We start from the raw sequence: 18,454 nt of genomic DNA on the forward strand, positions 1-18,454 counted from the left end.
TGCCACCAAAACCTCTTCTCCTTCCCTTTCCCAACCCCTTCCCCAAACCCCTACCCAAACCCCTTCCCAACCCCTTCCACCTATGCGTACGCTGGAGGCGGCGGCAGTCAAAAATCGCATAAATTAAAAAACTGCACACACTCACGCACAGACATGCGATGGATGGGAGGTGGGTGGGGGGCGGTGGTTGAGGCAATGGCAACCCTTTGTGCCAATCCCCCGCCCAGCTGTCGCTCACCACCAAGGAAGTAATAAAGTATCTCGAAAGTAACTTATTAACCATGCTGACAACGCTGCCAGCGAAGCTCCTGGAGCTCCAGACACACACACAGCCGGAGCCAGGATACCAGGACATCGGGATGTGTCTGTGGAACACACGCACACACTCGCATACCTCCGGTGGGGGGTCGGGGTTACTTTGGAGTGGGCCTCGGGTAGTCATGTTTCATGTTTGCTAATTGCAAGTCGATTTTTCATTTCGCATTTCTCTCCAGAGTGTCGTAGTGGACCTGGGACCGGGATCGAGACCGGGACCAGGACCTCAACCTGAAGCCAAACCTGAATCCCCAACCGCACCGGAGGTCCAAAACATGCACAGAAAAAAAAGATTATTGTAAGTTAATGCCTGATAAGATCTGGAAGTTTGTAAAATTACTATTGAAAAATTAAAAAAAAATGTATTAAGTAAAAAGGTAAATGCATGTATAAGTTTCTAGGAAAATAAGCTGTATTTCTTGGTTACTAATCAAACAAGTATTGATTATTAGGAATATTTTTAATTGCTAAATAATAAAATTTGATATATATATATAAAACTCTTCTTTGTCTTTATAAAAGGAAGTAGAAAATTTACAACGTTCCTAGTTTTACCAAATATTCATACCACTTATATGGTACAGTTTTTCTAAGAACTGACAATTAGTACCATTAACAATAACTAGTGAAATAATTTTTATAAAATAGTAATACTTTTTACCATTTTCTGTTAGTGCCCCAAAGGAGCTGGACAAGGAACTGATTGAGTCTGTGGAAATTGTTGAGGTTTCCGCTGACCCACTCAACGACGGATCCGCATCCTCATCCTCATCCTCATCCTCATTCTCATTCCGGAAGGGACTCACGCAAAAGGGCAAAAATATTTAATTTAAAGCAGCATAAAAACAAAGACGACGACAGAGGAGGAGAGCAAATGGTTAATTTAATTACAAATTCTTTGCTTTCTTTTGCATTCGTATTAAATTTTCATGGGGTCCTGACATCGGCTTCCTGTGGATGAATATGTGTGTGTTGGTACTCATGTGGTGGTGGTTGGGCACCTGCTGTCATTGCCGTCTTTGCAACATTTTGGCCGCTTAAATACCCAAGAGACTTGAGAGAAAGCATCCACACACACAGAAACTCGGCTAAATCACCCACCCACCCCTTCACACACACACACACCCATACGTGGACACGCTGATTGTCCTTTCAATGAAAAATAGCGCTCATTAATGCTGCTCATTAGCAGGACCACGGATCCTGCTCCTTGACTTTGCCCTGTTAGTGACATTCCCTTACGTGTCCAAGGACCTTGCCACCCCCTTTTAGCCCCCCCTTAACACCCACCACCCTTGGCCATTCGGCAAGTGTCAACTGGCAAATGATTTGCCATTATTTACTAATAAAACTCATCGAGTTTCGGGCCCACTGCTAATCGAATGTGTGTGCCCAGGAGCCACCCAACCACTTTGCCAGTTCGCCCCGACTCCTCGTAAACTAGCAGGGAAGAGGAAGAAGATGTCCTGGACAAGCGAAGGACTCTTAATTCGAAGCGACTCACACGTTTACGCTGGCAAATGACCTCAATCAGCGGGCTCATCGGAGGAGCAGGGGAGAACTGGAGTACTTGAGTTTACTCAAGTTTAAGTCCTTAAAACAGGATAGGTTTTTTTCTAAGCAAAATATGTGAAAAAATTCCATATAACTCATATTTTCGATATGATTAGATATACAGTTTTCCTTTTTAATTTCTAAATAGTGAGGGAAATTAGGGAAATACAAATAAAGAAAGAAAAAACATTTATTAAAAATTTTTAATTATAAATATAAAGACTACTGATTCAAGAAAATTTAACAAATAGCTTTTAAAAGTGCTTAGTAATTGAGAAATAAACATAAACATAAACCCTAAATCCCAGACGATCAGTAATCTCTGGAATATTTACCATCATAATTATTTACATGGATTGAATCAATAATTAAAATATTATATATGAAAAGGGTCTTCAGATATCCAATTGAGTATCCCCTTCCGATATAACTGCTGACCTAAAAGCTGATGATCAAGTAAACAAATTGATTTCATCTCTCGCCAAAATAAAGAAGCTCAAATGTGCATATAAACAAGAGTAATTTGCCCTTTTTTCGCCCCTTTCGAGACAGAAATGAGTGTCATATTCGCATAGAAATAACATCAGCTTTTCGGACTCGGCTCCATTTGTTTGATTATATTCTGTCCAAGTAATGACAATGGTTGACCAAACGAAACGAAAGTGTGTGGTAATCTTTCATATCGATTCAATAGATGGCTTCCGGTTCGATTCCGGTGCCTGTCAATCAGCAGAGGTCCCACATGGTTTACCACCGGAGTCAGGGGTTCGATCCCCCTAAACTCCTTTGTCAGGATTCTTGGACTCCTGCCTGCCAGTCAAACTCTTTTCGGCTGCCGTTTAATTTCGTTTATTCATTCGAACGACCACAAAATGACATTTGCATTTGGGCAGCGGTCAGTCGAAGTTCCAGAATCCCCAATTCCGAACCCAGGTCTCATGTGCTGTTCTCCCGGGATTCCCGTGAGATTTTGAGATGGGGCAAATCTCCGGGGGGCTTGGGTTTCGTAACAAATGAATGGCTCAGTGGCAAAAATTTGTTTTGACAACTGAAGATGCTCGCAGCAGGCAAAGTGCAAAATTTATAAAACGCAAAAGTGCGAAACTATCAAATGTCCAGGCGAAGTGAAGTGAAGTTGGAGTGTGTATGCGTGTGTAATTAATTCTCTGCTGAGTCGGCAAACGTAGGCCCAGCCAAAAAAGCACAATTAAATGCACAACAAAAACAGCAGCTTTTCTGGACGTGGCATGACCAACTACATTGGTTTCTAGCATATAATAATACAATTTTATGAAATATTTTAAATTTTTTAAAATAGTTATTTACGTACTTAATTTATTCTGCTTTTATAGAAAATTATTAGTTAGTAGGTGATTAAAAAAGTATTTCAATAAAAAATAAGCAATTCGTTATTTATAAAACTCATTCAACATTTAAACATTTTTTTTTAATTGTCTTGAAATACTCAATATTTTAAGAATATAAATTCTCATTATTCCAGGAGATTAAATTATTTTACAAGGCTATGAAAATCAGCAATGCTAAAATATATTTCTTAAAAAGTTCAAAAAGTTACTGTTTGAATTTATTTACAATTTTAAAGCTTTTCTTAAGGACCAATATTAACTTTAAATATGATTTTTATTATTTTATTATTTATTTTTTATTATTTTATATGGTTTTCTTGCATTTTTAAACCAATGTGCATGGCAGCTCAACTGCAAATGGATAACTACTATTTTTCGGATGCTGTAACTGTGGCCCGTTGCCGGATTCGTCGTCAACAGCTTTATACGTATACATATATACATATATAGTCAGAGCCATCGTCATCGTGGCCGTGGCCAAAAAGCAATTAGCAAAGTTTTCAGTCTCCAAAACACTCACTCCTCGCATGGACAAAGGGGGCTGCAGGGGGGACAAAAAGGATGAAGGATGAAGGATGAAGGGGAGGTGGCCACACTTAGCCGGCCATCATCAATCTGGTGCAGTTGCGCAACCCAACCCAATCCCAATCCCAATCCCAATCCCAGTTCCAAGTCCAAGTCGATCGGAATCCGCTCCTCCATCAAATGCAGTTGCACCTAAAATCCAACTAACTATCAGCTGCCATGGACAGAATTATCCACTGATATTTTTTTTAAACGGAAAGAATAGTTTATTAAATACCTACCAAATTTAAAAACATCCTCTCAAGGTTATTAAAAAAAAGTTTAAGTTTAATAAATAAAATAAATTATTATTAATAATAGGAATTAATAAGAGAAATCAATAACAAAATTAATAAAATAATAATAAATATTGGTTAAATAATCAAGATAGGTACCAAAATATTCTTAGAAAATAATATTCTGAAGCACCCATAAAAATTTTAGAATTTCTGCCTTTTAAAACAGAACCAATATATATTTAAATACGATATAAAAATGAATTGAATATTATATCCGTTTCTCTCGCTGTGCGACAGGCGCGACCATCGCCATTCGCAATTATTCATGGGTAATCTAACCCAAAATGGGACGTTAATTACTGGCGCATGTCAGTGGCATTTGCCCCCCTGAATCTGACCCCAGACCACCTAACTTCCTTTTCGGCAATGTGTAACTGTGTTGTGTGGTGCGGCGTGAACTGCACAGGCACGGGCAACAATTTGCTTTTTTGTCCAACTGCAAACAGTGCGGAATCCGTACGCCCAAATCCCCAGAAGTCCGCTCTCCCCGGCCATTTATCGGGTGATTAATTAAGCTGCAAGGACCAGCGAATGCAACTTTCTGCCGCTGACAACTCTCCATGGCCATTAAAGGATTCCACAAATTATTTGATTAAATAATAGGGAAATTACTACCCGTAAAATGTAAGGATTAAATCTGAAAAACCAGATTTTAAATTAGATTATTAGATTTAAAAGAATCATCCAACTAACCCAGTACAATTAAAAAACAGCATAACTTTGGTAAGATCTTTAGAAATAAAACAGTTGCACACTTCGGTCAGACAAATGACATTTTATGAATAGAGTTAGTAGAGGTGGTCAGAAGTGAAGTGAAAAAAAAATATGATTCAGTTCCCGCGGACAAATAATAGTCGAATACTCAAGTCGAATGAGTAAAATGCAGGGATCTGTTGTAAAACCTCCAGATAAATCCTAAGCATGCGGGGTGTTAGATTTAAAAAAAACACGTATGCGTATGTATAATTAGACTTAGGGCTAAGTGCGGCTGGCGGCCAGCTAAGTGCCTAGCTGTGGCCCAGCTTGTCCGCGATGAACTTGACGAAGTCGCTGCGAAACAGGATCTTTGGATTGTCCTCGCTGGCCAGCTCCTCCACCTGGCGCAGGTCCGTCCACTTCCAGAGCAGGCGGCGCGAGTAGCTGTGCCGGAACGAGGCGAAGATCTCGGCGGCCTTCTTGCTGGGCAAGTGCTCCTTGTAGTACGACTCCTTGTTCGTCACGTTGAAGTAGTACAGCTGGCCGCGGGATCGCGAGTGGGCGGACACGTAGTTGGTGGTCAGTTCGCAGAACATCAGTATGCCGCCGGGCACGAAGAACTTGTTGTCGTCCAGCGCATAGCCGAATCGCTGCGAGTTGTCCTTGAGCACATAGTGTCGCATGTCCGCGAAGAAGCTGCCCATGTCCTGCAGCCGGAAGAAGGGCTTGCTGCGCAGCGCCCCGAACGTTCGCTCCTTGCGATGCGGCTTATTTAGACTCCTGGCGAACTTGTCGCACATGCTGACGCGTTCGCGGAAAGGCCGTCGCCGTATGTCGATGCCGCCCAGGCAAATGCCGTCGATGATGTGCAGCGCGGCCACCCGCTGGATCGTCCTGCCCTCGCCGTAGAACTCGTACACGATCTGGCCGAAGAAGATGGAGCGCGGCTGCACCTCGAAGGCGGTCTCCACCAGCTCCCACTTCTTGTGCTCCGTGTAGCGCAGTAGATTGCCCCGCGACTTGCAGAGGAACAGGGTGCAGGCATTGATGTTGGTCTCCTCGCGACCCACGGGCACAAAGTACCAGTCGGCCACGTTCTTCACGGCCATATTCAGGCTGGCCACGCCGCTCATCTCGGCAGCCGTCAGATTCATCCAGCCGCGATCGGCCGCCCAGTCGGCGAGCAGCTCCTCCAGCAGCCTGTCCGTCGGCTTGATCTCGGGCGCCTGGCGCAGCTTGTCGGGCAGACCCCAGCGCTTGAGGCACTCCTGCCGCACCTCCGACTGCCGGGTCTCCTTCAGCTCGGGATTCTGGGCGAAGGCGGCTATCTTGCGCAGACCGACGATCTGCTTGCGCCCGATGGCGTTGTTCGAGTCGACGATGTAGCGCAGGAAGTCCTCGTCCTCGGCCAGCTCGTTGGCATCGAAGATCTCCAGCACGTCCTCCTGCCGCTGCGCCGCCGCCTCCTCCTCCTCGCCCAGCATAATGTTCACCGCATTCAGGTAGCCCACGATCGCGGCCGTCTCCGCGTCCGACCGCTTGTACTTGCAGACCAGGTAGCGCTCCGAGTTCGCCGGCCGGCTGCTGTTCGGCTTGATGATGGCTATCTGCCGGAAGCACTTGTACATCAGATAGACCAGGCCCACGCTGAACGGCGTGAACAGATCGAAGACCTTGCAGACGAAGCTGCCGTTGGGCCGCAGAATCTTCAGGGCGGTGAGGAACTGGCAGAGGTACAGCTGCTTGGAGAGGATCTCCTGGATGTTCTCCTGCCCCTCCACCGAGAAGCCGCCGTCGGCCATGGCGAAGTGAACGCCCTGCGGCGTGTGCAGGCGGATGTACTCGTTCAGCGAGTCCTGGTTGCCCTCATCGAAGATGTTGCCGTCCTCCTTCACGCCGTAGAACGTGTCAAAGGACTCCGGCGAGGCGGCAAAGAACTTCTCCAGCTTGAAGTCGTTGGCGCCGCGCAGCGTGAAGCCGAAACCCTTGGCCTCCCAGGATTTGCGGAAGAGCACGTACTCGGAGAAGCCGCCGGGGCCTGCGGGAAAACGGAAATGATGAGCAAACGAAAGTGTAATTGATAAGGATAGTCTGCACCTGCACACATGTCTGTGAAGTAGAGCAGCTCGTCGGCCGCCACCAGAGACTGGCCGTCGGGATCGCGCGGGTTGGTGAACATAAAGTCGCACATGGAGTCGATGTTGGCCATCTTGACGGCGGCGCGGTTGAGGAAGATGGAGCTGCGGATGGTCTCGAAGGGATTGCAGCGGGAACGCGCCCGCCGCTTCTCGCTGTCGTTGAGATCATCGAACACCGTTTTGGCATTGAGGATGTGATGCAGGGTGGCCGGATCGCAGTAGCGCGTCTCCTCGTCGAGGGTCAGCTTCTTTGGTCCGGTGACCAGGTGGCCCATTAGCTGGTCGAGGGTGTAGGATTCACCACCGCCGGGATTGTGGAGCCAGAGAACCGGCTCGGGAATCTCGAGCTCCTCGCAGGCGGGATCCCACTGGCCGGCCGAGGATTGCACCGTGTCCAGCTTGAGGCCGAAGCCACGGCGACCGTCCTGCTGCACCGCAATCACCGGCTCCAGGCGACCCTGGTTGCTCTTGCCCAGACCCTTGTCGTTCTCGTAGCCCATCTTCTTCATCATCTCCATCGCCTTGTTCGAGTAGCTCTTCACCCACTCCCGCTTGATCTTCTTGGGCGTGGGCTCCGAGTTCTCATCGTCCGACGGCTCGTCCATCTTGCGCTGGCGTCTGGCAACTGGCTACTGGAATCTGAGTCTGATCCGGGCTCCGGGATTTGGATTTTAGGGGATCCTCGAATTTCTGCAGCAATTTTTTGTTTATTTGGTATATGAGTGGACCGTTCGCCGAATGCCGCTAAATACCGGAGCCAAATACCGCATGGCCTGCTTGCCCTTGGGAAAATACCGCAAAAATACCGCAAGCAGTCAAATTGGCGATTTCGTTGTGAATTCAAATTGTATTGTTCAAAAATACTGTTATATGTAACCCAAACATTAATAAATTCCATTTATAAGATATATAAATGTCCATCGATTGGAAATTTAATAACGAGTTCAGAAAGGTATGACAATCCATACTTGAATGAATGTTTCTATTTTTTTGGTCAAAAGCGAATTATTATTCTTCTTCTTTTCGTGGAAATTCGGTATTTGATTTTTTGGTAAAAATATGAATTTTTATTTTTTGTTTTTTTGCTGTAACTTGGCCAAAAATGGTTCTACACCAAAAATACATACTGCTTTGAACAGATAACAAAATTATTAATAAATCCATAATACTTTTCGTGTGATTTTGGAAAAATAAAATTTTCGCCAATTTTTAATGATGATTTTTTGCGAAAAATTAAAAATAAATAAAATGTCAAGGTTTAAATGCCAATCGTTAGGAAATTTAACAACGAGTTCAGAAAGGTATGACAATCCATACTTTGAATCAGTACTTTTTTTGTTTTAGCGAAAAAACAGATTTGTTTTAGCGAAAAAACCGGTTTTGTTTTTTTTTTGGAAATTCGTAATTTTAGTTTTTGACAAAACTGGAATTTTTTCTTTTGGTTTTTTTGCTGTAACTTGGCCAAAAATGGTCCTACACCAAAAATACATACTGCTTTGAACAGATAACGAAATTATCAATAAATCCATAACACTTTTCGTATGATTTTGGAAAAAATAAAATTTTCGCCACTTTTACTTTTTTAAGGATTTTTTGAGAAAATTGGCAAAAAAATAAAATAGGCAGGTTGAAATGGCAATTAAGTGGAAATAATATAAGTTAAAGCAATAATCATATAATCTTATTTTATTCTACAGGAGTAGTACAGAATTCCATTCATATTCACTTAATTATGGGCTAACAAGCCAAGCTTTTTAAATAACTCCAATGTTTAGCTTAATTCCATGTTTATAACTTAGGTTTAGGTGTTAAAAATAAGAAAAAAAAAGTGCTGAATATCCATTTCTTCAGTGGCATGGTTGATTCTTCAAGAATTCATCTGGATCCTGACCTCCAACCCCTTTCCATTTTGGGGGAACCTACAAACGACCCCTACATCTTCTCGTAGGTCTCGCTGTACGGACAGGTGAGGCAGGTGTGCGTGTAGGTGTCCTCCGCCTCGTCGTAGGTGTCCGGCCCGAACTCGTGTTCGTGGACGGCGTGCGTCTTCTTGGTGTAGATGCTGCTGCGCACCTCCATGCGCAGCTGCTTCATCTGCTTGTTGTACTTGCGCGCCTTGCCCACCTCGCGCTTGTCCTCGCGGGCCTCGTGCTGGCGCACCAGCTCCTCCTCGCTGCCCCAGACCTCCAGGGCGCGCTGGTGGATCTGCAGGTGGAGATAGAGCTTCATCTCGCCCCAGCGCACGTTGTGCGGATTCTTGCGGCTGATGTAGCGCAGCCTGGGCTCCCGCTTGTCGAAGTCGCAGTCCTTCAGCAGGTACTCCGCCTTGGCCTCCGTCCGGGTGATCAGGGCGTGGCGATCCTCGTTGTCCCGGCACTTGTCGCACACCGAGTGCCCGAAGTTGTTGAACAGATACGAGTCGGCGTACATGTCGCCACACTCCAGGCACTCCTCGTACTGCACGGGAATGGCGATGGCGTCGTCCAGGATGGGCGGCGCCTCCTCGGCGGACCGGTTGAGACCAGCTGCACCTGGTGCTCCTGGAGCGGTGGGCAGAACGGGCTGCTCCAGCAGGAAGCCGCCGCCGGAATCGATGTACTTGGTGCCCTGCACCTTGATCACGGAGCTGCCCTGGCTGAGAGCCGCCTCCGGGTGGCTGCCGTCCTTGTTGCTACGGGTTATTAGATGGGATTGGATGAGCTTACATCTCTTGGGGACTCTGGAGAACTGCTCACCTGGCCAAATCCTTGAAGGGATGCAAAACCAGCTTGGCCTCCCGCAGCTTCTGCGCCTTCGCCAGATTCCGCTCGATGCGCGCCTTCTGGGCATTGGTCAGCTTGGAGACCGGCGCCGCCGGCGGAGCAACTGCATCGGTGGACGCTGCCTCGGACATTTCGATTTCACAAGGTTTTTAGTTTGAATTTTTGTATATGAAATGCTTCTTCTTGCCGATTTGACATTCCAAGCGAAAGCCTCTGTATCCATTTGGTATTTTTTGGTTTTAAATGGGCTGGCGGTATTTTTTAAGTCTGTAAAGCTAATTTTACTTCTAATAAGATTATACAAAATTTACAAATTCAATAAATTAAAATAATACCTGGCTCATATTTAAATACGAATGTTTTAACAAATTAACCAAAACAAAAATATAGTTATTTGCAGTATTTTCACTTCCAATTGCTTGTAACAGTTATGTAGAAAAAGTTTACTTCTAATAAGAATAAATTGAATTTTGAATTATAAAATATTTATTTATTGTCAGGTTAAAAAGATTATAAAATATAATTCCAGGCTTTAATTTAAATATAAATGATTTACAAAATTAACCGTAACCAAAATATAGTTTACAATTAGTGGATTAGAAATGTTTCGGTATTAATTAGGCTTGCGGTATTTTCAAATCCAATTGCATGTAAAAATGATGTAGAATATTTGTACTTATAAAAAAAATAATAATAATAATAATAATAGGAATAATTTAATATAATTCCAGACTTTAATTTAAATATAATCTTTTCGGTAAATAAATCACACATATTGGTTTACTACTTAAAATAAATAAATGGTTCTCCTTGTTTCTCCCAGTGTATCTAGTACCAAAAATCTGGTATTTTTCCGCACCCCATTTGCTCACTGTTTTGTTTTGGTTCGATCGCCATGCAATTGCCACTGCAAATGCAGAGCAAGCACCGCAAACTGGTGCTGCGGTGCCTCCTGGTGCTGCCCCTCATCCTGCTGGTGGACTACTGCGGCCTGCTGACCCACCTGCACGAGCTGGACTTTGAGCGGCACTTCCACTACCCGCTGGAAACGGATTCTAGTGGCTCCTCCGGCTTGGAGAAGTTCTCCTACCTGCGGGTGCCCTCCTTTCAGGCGGAGGAGCAGCCTCCGCGGCTCACGCTGCTCATCAAGAGCGCCGTGGGCAACGTGCAGCGGCGGGAGGCCATCCGGCGGACGTGGGGCTACGAGGGGCGCTTCTCGGACGTCCAGCTGCGCCGCATCTTCCTGCTGGGCCAGTCAGCCCTTGGAGGCGAGAAGGACGTGGCCTGGGAGTCCCGCGAGCACGGCGACATCCTCCAGGCGGACTTCGCCGACTCCTACTTCAACAACACGCTGAAAACCATGCTGGGAATGCGCTGGGCCAGCCAGCAGTTCAACCGCAGCGACTTCTACCTCTTCGTGGACGACGACTACTATGTGTCGGCCAAGAATGTGCTAAGATTCCTCGGCCGCGGACGCCGCAGCCACCAGCCGGAGCTGCTCTTCGCCGGCCATGTCTTCCAGACGTCGCCGCTGCGCCACAAGTTCAGCAAGTGGTACGTTTCTCTCGAGGAATACCCCTTCGATCGCTGGCCGCCCTACGTCACCGCCGGCGCCTTTGTGCTCTCGCGGAAGGCGCTCCTCCTGCTCTACGCCACCAGTCTTCACCTGCCGCTCTTCCGCTTCGACGACATCCACCTGGGCATCGTGGCCCTCAAGGCGGGCATTCCGCTGCAGCACTGCGAGGATTTCCGCTTCCACAGGCCCAACTACCGGGGTCCCGACAGCTACGCCTCCGTGATTGCCTCCCACGAGTTCGGCGATCCGGCGGAGATGAGCCGCGTGTGGAACGAGTGCCGGTCCGCCAACTACGCGTAGCAGGAGGTTAAGGATTAGGATTCCCATCGATAGATTGTACATACGGATGAGTCACTAGAGCAACAGCCTTGTTAAAGTAAAGTTATAGATGATAAACCGACTGTTTGTGGAGATTTTAAACCCATCATATTGTAGGAATAGTGTTAAAAACCAGGGACCGTAAATAATCATTATTTGAGATTGAGTTTTAGTCAACAATTTAACTGCTTTTTATGCACTTTATAGACATAAACAAATAACAGTTAACTTGCTTTCCAGATTTGTTGACATGCATATACTTTGTGGACAAGAGTAAAATGAACGTTATTTTTGACGTTTAAAAGAAAAAATCACAGTAGTCTTTTTAAAATAAAAATCTCAAATAATGATTATTTACGGTCCCTGTTAAAAACCTTTTTTTGTATTGTATTGTATTGAATTATCCACTAAATAGGCGTGAAAAATAGGTAAATGCTGATTAACTTAAAGTTTGTGTAATACAATTTAAGCCAAGTTTAGTTTAAATAAAGTTAAAAACAAAAAAAATCAGTTAAATTATCAAGTATATATATTATTTTCAAATTGATCATAAAAATAAAATAACTAGAGGTCCACAGTTTTAAGGTATATATTTATAACTATCATATGTACATTTGATTTTCCAAAAACCATCCATCAAAAGTTTCGTTTTTTAATTATTATTTTGTACATTAATTGTGAAAAAATAAAATGTTAGTCTATAATTGTTTGTATAGATATATAGAGCAAGGTTATTTCTTCAGACAGTTAAATACCTAGCCTCCCATAGATAAGTGCAGCGAGGAATCACAGGAGGTGGTGTCGTACACCACCCCAGGTGTACACATTCTACACCTAAGAAGTTTACGATACCTTCTCCTGACGGTCCTAGCAGCATTTATCAACAGGGGCTAGATCACTGCACACCAGTCTCCCGTATTTAACTCATGGAGAAAAAAGTTAACATGGTCATCATCTATGATTATAATAACTTGTTAGTACAAAAAACTAATTTATTGCAATACAATTACCTTTCGTCGGGAAATTTGCATACTGTTGCATAGGCTATCATAACGTAGTAAAGGACAGACAGCCAGGGATCCTGAATAAAAAAAATATATATGCGTACAGTTCATAGGGAATATTTAATTAACTTACCCGCCGGTTAACTTAAAATTTTTACTGAATTTTTTTATTTCCAAAAGAAAATAATACTGCTCCAGTCGAGCTCTGCTGGCTAACTGAAAGTGTTTCGTATTGGGTTTGCCTTTATGATATTGACAGTTCGATTTGTTCGATGACAAGCTATCCAAGGATAGCGTGATTGAAAATTGTTGAAATTCTACTTTAAAAACAATTTAAAAACTTGTTTATAAAAAACCTCAAAGTAAATTGTGTATTTACAATAAATAGTTTTAGAAATAGTTCAGTTTCCTTATTTTTATACCCTTGCAAATATTTATTAGTGGAGAAACTCGAATCTTCTACTCTTGGGAATATCACTTTCTTAATATTTCTGAATTTCGAATTGAATTTTTGAAAAATCGCACAACCGTTTGTGTAGGATGGTGTATCTGCTTGTCTTTGCTGGGTGTGTGCACTCGCTAATTGTTATCTTTGCAGTGTGACCAAGCCTTCGTAAGTGAGTAAATCCACCGAAACCCAAGGCGAACGCCTAGCCAGTTTAGCGGCGGTATAAAAACCGGGGATCTCCGCCGAGCGCCAGTATTAAATCTGTGACGTCAAGAGCTCCGCTTCGAAACCGCGACAAACCGAGGGTTAAACAGCCGCCAAGTGTACAGCTACTATACAGATAGATATATATAAGGCCCGACCCCGCCAGCATCCCAATTTGCAGTAATCCTCTTTGCTTTGCCAATCCAAAAAACCAACGCCAAAAACCAAATCAAGGTGAGCTTACTGTTTTTTTTTTGGAGGTACTCTAAAATTTTAATTGTAACTTATTTCAATTTTCGATGGGGGATCGCCGGTAGTTTCAAGAGAGGGGGGTTTGCAAAAGAAAAAAGAAGTGGGGGAAACTAACTGGTTTTTGTTGACTGCGCTTCTTCATTGATTGCAAAAATGGCAGCGGATTTGTTATAAATATTTATTGTGCTGGTCTAGTCCGTTACTTTTTGCTCTTTCTCTTCATTTTCATCTCCTTTCTTTGGCTTTGTAACTTTTTTCTGCAGCTGTTGAAGCGCTTTTGTCGTCGCCTCTTTTGTTGACTATTTTTCTTTTTTTTTGTTTTTTGTATTTTGTGTGGTTTAAACTTCAGATTTGTGGCTGTGTGTGTGTGTGAGCGAGTGCCGGCCGGCATTTCACTTCTTTTTTCGCCGTCTGCCGCTTGTATATATGCGAGTGTGTGTGCGTGTGTGCTTGGGCGGGGCGCATGTGGTTGTTGTTGCTGCCGAATATCCTCCCCCACAGTGGGCGTCACGAAAAAAGTAACACTTTGTCTGCGATTGTTAGGAAAAATGATATAAACATTTATACAAGCTATTAAGTTGCAAAAAAAAACTTATAAAAAATTTTAAAGTTCTTGTGTAGAGTTTCGAAATTGTTTTATTGAAAAAAAAAATCTAATTATACAAAACAAATGTAAGCTCAACAAATTTATTTAGTTAGCTTTACCTAAAATTTAATACTTAATACTTCGACTAAGTTTGGCATTTTAATTAAATCAAACGAAATGATCTAAAATAAAGAACTTTTAGAAGAAATTAAATGATTCAAGATAAGAGCTAAAAAACCTCCCGAGATAAGATGGCAACTTGAACTTGTATTTTCATAGGCATGAAGTCACTGGAATTTACATAGACATTATTTTAAAAGTCCCATCCTATCGCCGTGACCTCGGCTGTAGAATGCACCAGTGTGTGTGTACGAGTTGCGAATTTTACTGGGCGTGGTACGTGGATATCCAATATCCAGCGATTTTGAAATTGAATATATGACTAAACGCAGCCGCCTGCATAAATTGTGTTCATATGTGTATATAATGTGCACAGAAATAAAATGTATAATGTGAGTGCTTAAAATTCACTGCAAGTCGCCGATTGTCCCTCTCGTTCTCTCTCTCACACACACCAGTGCATTTGTGCAGGAGTTGAGTTGAGGGTGTAAATGTAAAGCGGACGTGTCTGTCATTTCACATTTCTCATTTCCCCCCCCCATCCATCTCCCCCATTTCCTTTGCGCTCTCTCCACCCTTTCTTTTCGCCTCCTTTTTGCACTCCGTTCGTCGGCTGGCTGCCACGCATCAGCAGCTTTAACTCATTTTGCTTTACATATACTCCTATTCTTGTTCCCCAAACAAATTCTTTTTGTTTTTAACGGTCTCTTGGCGCCGTCTCACTCACACCCCCAAAAAAAGAGAGCTACAAGATATATCTGTAAAAGAATTAACCAAAAACAGGAAGGGAGAAAGAAGAGAAAAGCTTACAAAGTCAAGAGAAGAAGAAGAAGCACAGCTGTGTGGGCAACGATAAATTCAAGCAAACATATGTATATATGTATGTGTACATATGCAATATAAACCGATGATTCATCGGCGGCTTTTAAGCGGGGCGACCATATTTCGAATTGAAGTTGGAAGTTGATTCACTTCACGGCGAACTTCATTGCCCCCTCCCACTTCCCACCTTCCCCTCCCCCTCCCAATCACTCCCACTTTGTATGTATGCGAAGTTGTTGTTGTTTTATTGCCTCTCCTTTGTTCGCTGCAAGGAGCTGACTAATGCGACACTCGGTTTACACGATGACCAATTAATCGAAATTCAAATTAGGCGTTAGGATCGTCAGAAGTCAAGCTTATCTTTGAATTACTACCGTATTTTTTATCATTTATGAATAATTTATTCAAGTTATGATCGTAAAACTTAAGGTTCAGTTACCGCAAGCAAGATACCATCATTTCCAAATGAGTTACGTTTGTATAAATAATTTCGAGATCCAGATTACGAATCGTTCGGTTGTTTAGTTGGGTTTTCTCATAATTCGTTCATCGGCGTTATTTTTAGTAGCGATAAAAAATTATGAGCAATTCATCAGCATTATCAGAATGAAGATTAGCAATCAATTAATCATCAGTAAGAATTTTAGGAAATAAATACAAGTTTATAAACTGTTTACAGATGCTTGAAATAAATACCACTGAGATCGTAATAAGTCAAGCTTTTAGTTAGTAGATCGCGATGAAAGTGCGCCATGAACCGAGTGAGTTAAGATAGGCTTTTGATTTTGAGAGGGGTGGAAAGGGGGGAGGGGAAATCGACGGCCGTTAGTCAGTTAGTCAATCAACGTGATTGGCCAGCCGCTTGAGGCGCAGCTTACGACCATTTATGGCCATAAATGTGCAAATAAATAAATATAGATTCGCGATGCCTTTTCTCTCTGTTTCTCCGTTTTGTTTTTGGCGCGGTCGCTGCCCTTGTAACGATTGCATTTCGGTTTCAGCATTTCGCATTTAGCAGCTGTTCAATCGAACGCAATTGCAAATGGCAATCCAATCAGAACGATGATGATGGCTTCTGATAGCGGCGATATCGATACACAAAGACGATTCTTTGTCCAATAAGGAAGGAATGGAATGGAGTATGTTGCGAAATGCACGCACACTCGTTTCTCAATTTCGCAACTAAAAATAAACGTGATAAAATGCAGTTTAACCGCTCGCCAAGTACACATGTCTTCTGATAAGAATGCCACTGCTGAGCTGCAAAAACAAAGGCCAAGAACAGAAAGCAAAGCCAATTGGAGTCGTAATCTCTTTCCAGTTGGAACAGTTCGCTGAACTCTTTCTTATTTCTTTCTCTCCATCTTTCTCTCTGATATTTCTATCACACACATACACACACTTGCGTGACTCGTCCTTGCTGCATTTGTATGTGTATTGGTGGGCGCTTTGAGTCATCGTTATCGCCCCACATTCGGGTGATTAACTTTTTCTTGCTCGGCTATCGCTTGAGAAATCGGCCGGCTAAAGTAAATAAAAGCAACGGTCAACAAAGAGATATTACGTTTCGTTTCCAACGAAAATGAATTATTTATTAAGGCGCAACACAGTGTCAACAAAAGCAAACAATGAAGCACAACAAAAGATCGGCTATCGGAGAGTTTGCTTGGCTTCCTCTTACTCACCGATAACATCGATATCCTCTTCCGGTTTGGATCTAATTGGAATGCTTTAATGGGGGAATCGGGTTGGGTTTAGAAAAGTTGTAGTTCTTCTAAATTCCTTGAATTTTTAATTACAAAATATCAAAACTTGCTAAGTATAAAAATGCTATTTTTTTAAATCAAGAAATAGAATAAGAATTCTTGTGAAAACCAGTTTTTCCCAGTTTATTTTGTAGAAACTGTTATCTAAACACAAATTTATATATTTTAATGGTTGGTTTACTAGGTTCTTTAAGGTACTATCGATATAGTATCAATATTGTATCTTAAATAAGATAAGGCTTTGTTATCTAATGGAAAAACTACTATCTTAATTCCTAAGCTAAATAAAGATCTTAACTAATGATCGATTGGCTATTATGTGACTGAGAAAACGAACCAAAAAAATATATTTTTTAGTTATTATTATTTTACAACATAATAATAATAATAATCCTTGATTTTAGATGGCCGCCCCAGCACCAGCACTCAAGGATCTGCCCAAGGTGGCCGAGAACCTGAAGAGCCAATTGGAGGGCTTCAACCAGGACAAACTGAAGAACGCCAGCACCCAGGAGAAGATCATTCTTCCCACCGCCGAAGGTGAGTTGGTTGTCGGTCGGATGCCAGAGACCCTCGAAAATTAAACCCAATATTTCCCTAACCCAGATGTGGCCACCGAGAAGACCCAACAGTCGATCTTCGAGGGCATCACCGCTTTCAATCAGAACAACTTGAAGCACACGGAGACCAACGAGAAGAACCCGTTGCCCGATAAGGAAGGTGCGTTGTAGGCCATCTAGTATCTGGTATATGGCCATAAAAGCCAAAGACTGGCTGCCTTAGTTGGCCTGGCTCTATAATTGTGCTGCTATTTCTCAACTACCCAACTTATTCTCTGTCCAAACTCAAATTGCAGCCATCGAGCAGGAGAAGGAGAAGAATCAGTTCATCGCCGGCATCGAGAACTTTGATGCGAAAAAGTTGAAGCACACCGAGACCCACGAGAAGAACGTGCTGCCCACCAAGGAGGTGATCGAGGCCGAGAAGCAGGCTTAAATCCGATCCGAGATCGTCTCTAATTTTCGTCTCGCCGCATCTCACTCTTTATGATACGTATAAAAAGCTATTCCCTCTCTCATTTCTCCACTGCTACCGAGTAATTCGAACCGCTGCGCATGCGCGTGGTTGCAAGAAAGTATTTTACCACTATCATATTCCGATTGTTTTCCTTTTTTTTGCCTTATATTTTTTTTAATATGTATACTTTTTTTTGTATTAACAAGCAAGAGAGCCAGTCTCATTCCTACAGCGTAATTAACATAAAATAAACATTCGTCTATCCCGTATATTTGTGCATAAATGTTTCCAAAACACGCGACACTCAAACACACATCATTATCATCTCGAAAGGAATGGAAAGAACGCAGATACAAAGCAATACGACAGCCAACTAAAAAAACACTCAAAAACACTTACACAAAACTAAGCAAAAAAGAAAAGACAGCAAATATATGAGAAATACTTTTTTAAAAAGACACGAAACACACGTATGAAGCGTATAAAACAGAAAAACAAAAGGAACTACGGTAGAGAAGCATCTATATAAAGAGTATGTGTAATTTTTTAATGAACTTTTTTTTATATACTTTACATACGATATATTTATACTGGGAAAAAATAAAAGAAAAACCATAAATGTAACATTTTATAACAAAAACGTACT

The 18,454-nt window shown here is 42.8% G+C and overlaps 4 protein-coding genes and 1 long non-coding RNA gene across 5 annotated transcripts; 2 read left to right on the top strand and 3 right to left on the bottom strand.

The window, feature by feature from the left end:
- Positions 1 to 4,837: 4,837 nt before the first annotated feature.
- Positions 4,838 to 7,672, bottom strand: Cmtr1 (Cap methyltransferase 1). The gene is made up of 2 exons (XM_017156572.3): positions 6,893 to 7,672; positions 4,838 to 6,833 (listed from the first exon to the last, which is right to left on the bottom strand). Exons 1-2 carry the CDS (start codon positions 7,536 to 7,538, stop codon positions 5,107 to 5,109), a joined length of 2,373 nt encoding a protein of 790 aa, XP_017012061.2. The 5' UTR covers positions 7,539 to 7,672; the 3' UTR covers positions 4,838 to 5,106.
- Positions 7,673 to 8,616: 944 nt separating this feature from the next.
- Positions 8,617 to 9,897, bottom strand: Xpac (DNA repair protein complementing XP-A cells homolog Xpac). Its single transcript, XM_017156542.3, has 2 exons — positions 9,669 to 9,897; positions 8,617 to 9,604 (listed from the first exon to the last, which is right to left on the bottom strand). Exons 1-2 carry the CDS (start codon positions 9,824 to 9,826, stop codon positions 8,866 to 8,868), a joined length of 897 nt encoding a protein of 298 aa, XP_017012031.2. The 5' UTR covers positions 9,827 to 9,897; the 3' UTR covers positions 8,617 to 8,865.
- Positions 9,898 to 10,564: 667 nt separating this feature from the next.
- Positions 10,565 to 12,193, top strand: brn (beta-1,3-galactosyltransferase brn). The gene has a single exon (XM_017156544.3). The coding sequence runs from the start codon at positions 10,591 to 10,593 to the stop codon at positions 11,569 to 11,571; it is 981 nt and encodes a 326-aa protein (XP_017012033.2). The 5' UTR covers positions 10,565 to 10,590; the 3' UTR covers positions 11,572 to 12,193.
- Positions 12,194 to 12,457: 264 nt separating this feature from the next.
- On the bottom strand, positions 12,458 to 12,861 carry LOC138913884 (uncharacterized). Its single transcript, XR_011419759.1, has 3 exons — positions 12,727 to 12,861; positions 12,600 to 12,670; positions 12,458 to 12,544 (listed from the first exon to the last, which is right to left on the bottom strand). It is a non-coding gene; the product is annotated as an uncharacterized lncRNA (long non-coding RNA).
- A 432-nt stretch (positions 12,862 to 13,293) lies between these two features.
- Positions 13,294 to 18,230, top strand: cib (thymosin beta cib). Its single transcript, XM_017156571.3, has 4 exons — positions 13,294 to 13,479; positions 17,196 to 17,331; positions 17,398 to 17,511; positions 17,648 to 18,230. Exons 2-4 carry the CDS (start codon positions 17,196 to 17,198, stop codon positions 17,785 to 17,787), a joined length of 390 nt encoding a protein of 129 aa, XP_017012060.1. The 5' UTR covers positions 13,294 to 13,479; the 3' UTR covers positions 17,788 to 18,230.
- The last annotated feature ends 224 nt before the right edge of the window (positions 18,231 to 18,454 follow it).

Source organism: Drosophila takahashii, chromosome X (assembly GCF_030179915.1).
Source record: "Drosophila takahashii strain IR98-3 E-12201 chromosome X, DtakHiC1v2, whole genome shotgun sequence".
Lineage (NCBI taxonomy): Eukaryota > Metazoa > Arthropoda > Insecta > Diptera > Drosophilidae > Drosophila > Drosophila takahashii.

Coding starts and splice junctions, on each gene's coding strand:
- Cmtr1 (XM_017156572.3), bottom strand. CDS start 7,538: ATGGACGAGCCGTCGGACGATGAGAACTCGGAGCCCACGCCCAAGAAG. Junction 6,834..6,892: donor CTTCACAGACATGTGTGCAG/GTGCAGACTATC, acceptor GTTTTCCCGCAG/GCCCCGGCGGCTTCTCCGAG.
- Xpac (XM_017156542.3), bottom strand. CDS start 9,826: ATGTCCGAGGCAGCGTCCACCGATGCAGTTGCTCCGCCGGCGGCGCCG. Junction 9,605..9,668: donor CCCTTCAAGGATTTGGCCAG/GTGAGCAGTTCT, acceptor AATAACCCGTAG/CAACAAGGACGGCAGCCACC.
- brn (XM_017156544.3), top strand. CDS start 10,591: ATGCAATTGCCACTGCAAATGCAGAGCAAGCACCGCAAACTGGTGCTG.
- cib (XM_017156571.3), top strand. CDS start 17,196: ATGGCCGCCCCAGCACCAGCACTCAAGGATCTGCCCAAGGTGGCCGAG. Junction 17,332..17,397: donor CATTCTTCCCACCGCCGAAG/GTGAGTTGGTTG, acceptor TCCCTAACCCAG/ATGTGGCCACCGAGAAGACC. Junction 17,512..17,647: donor CCCGTTGCCCGATAAGGAAG/GTGCGTTGTAGG, acceptor CTCAAATTGCAG/CCATCGAGCAGGAGAAGGAG.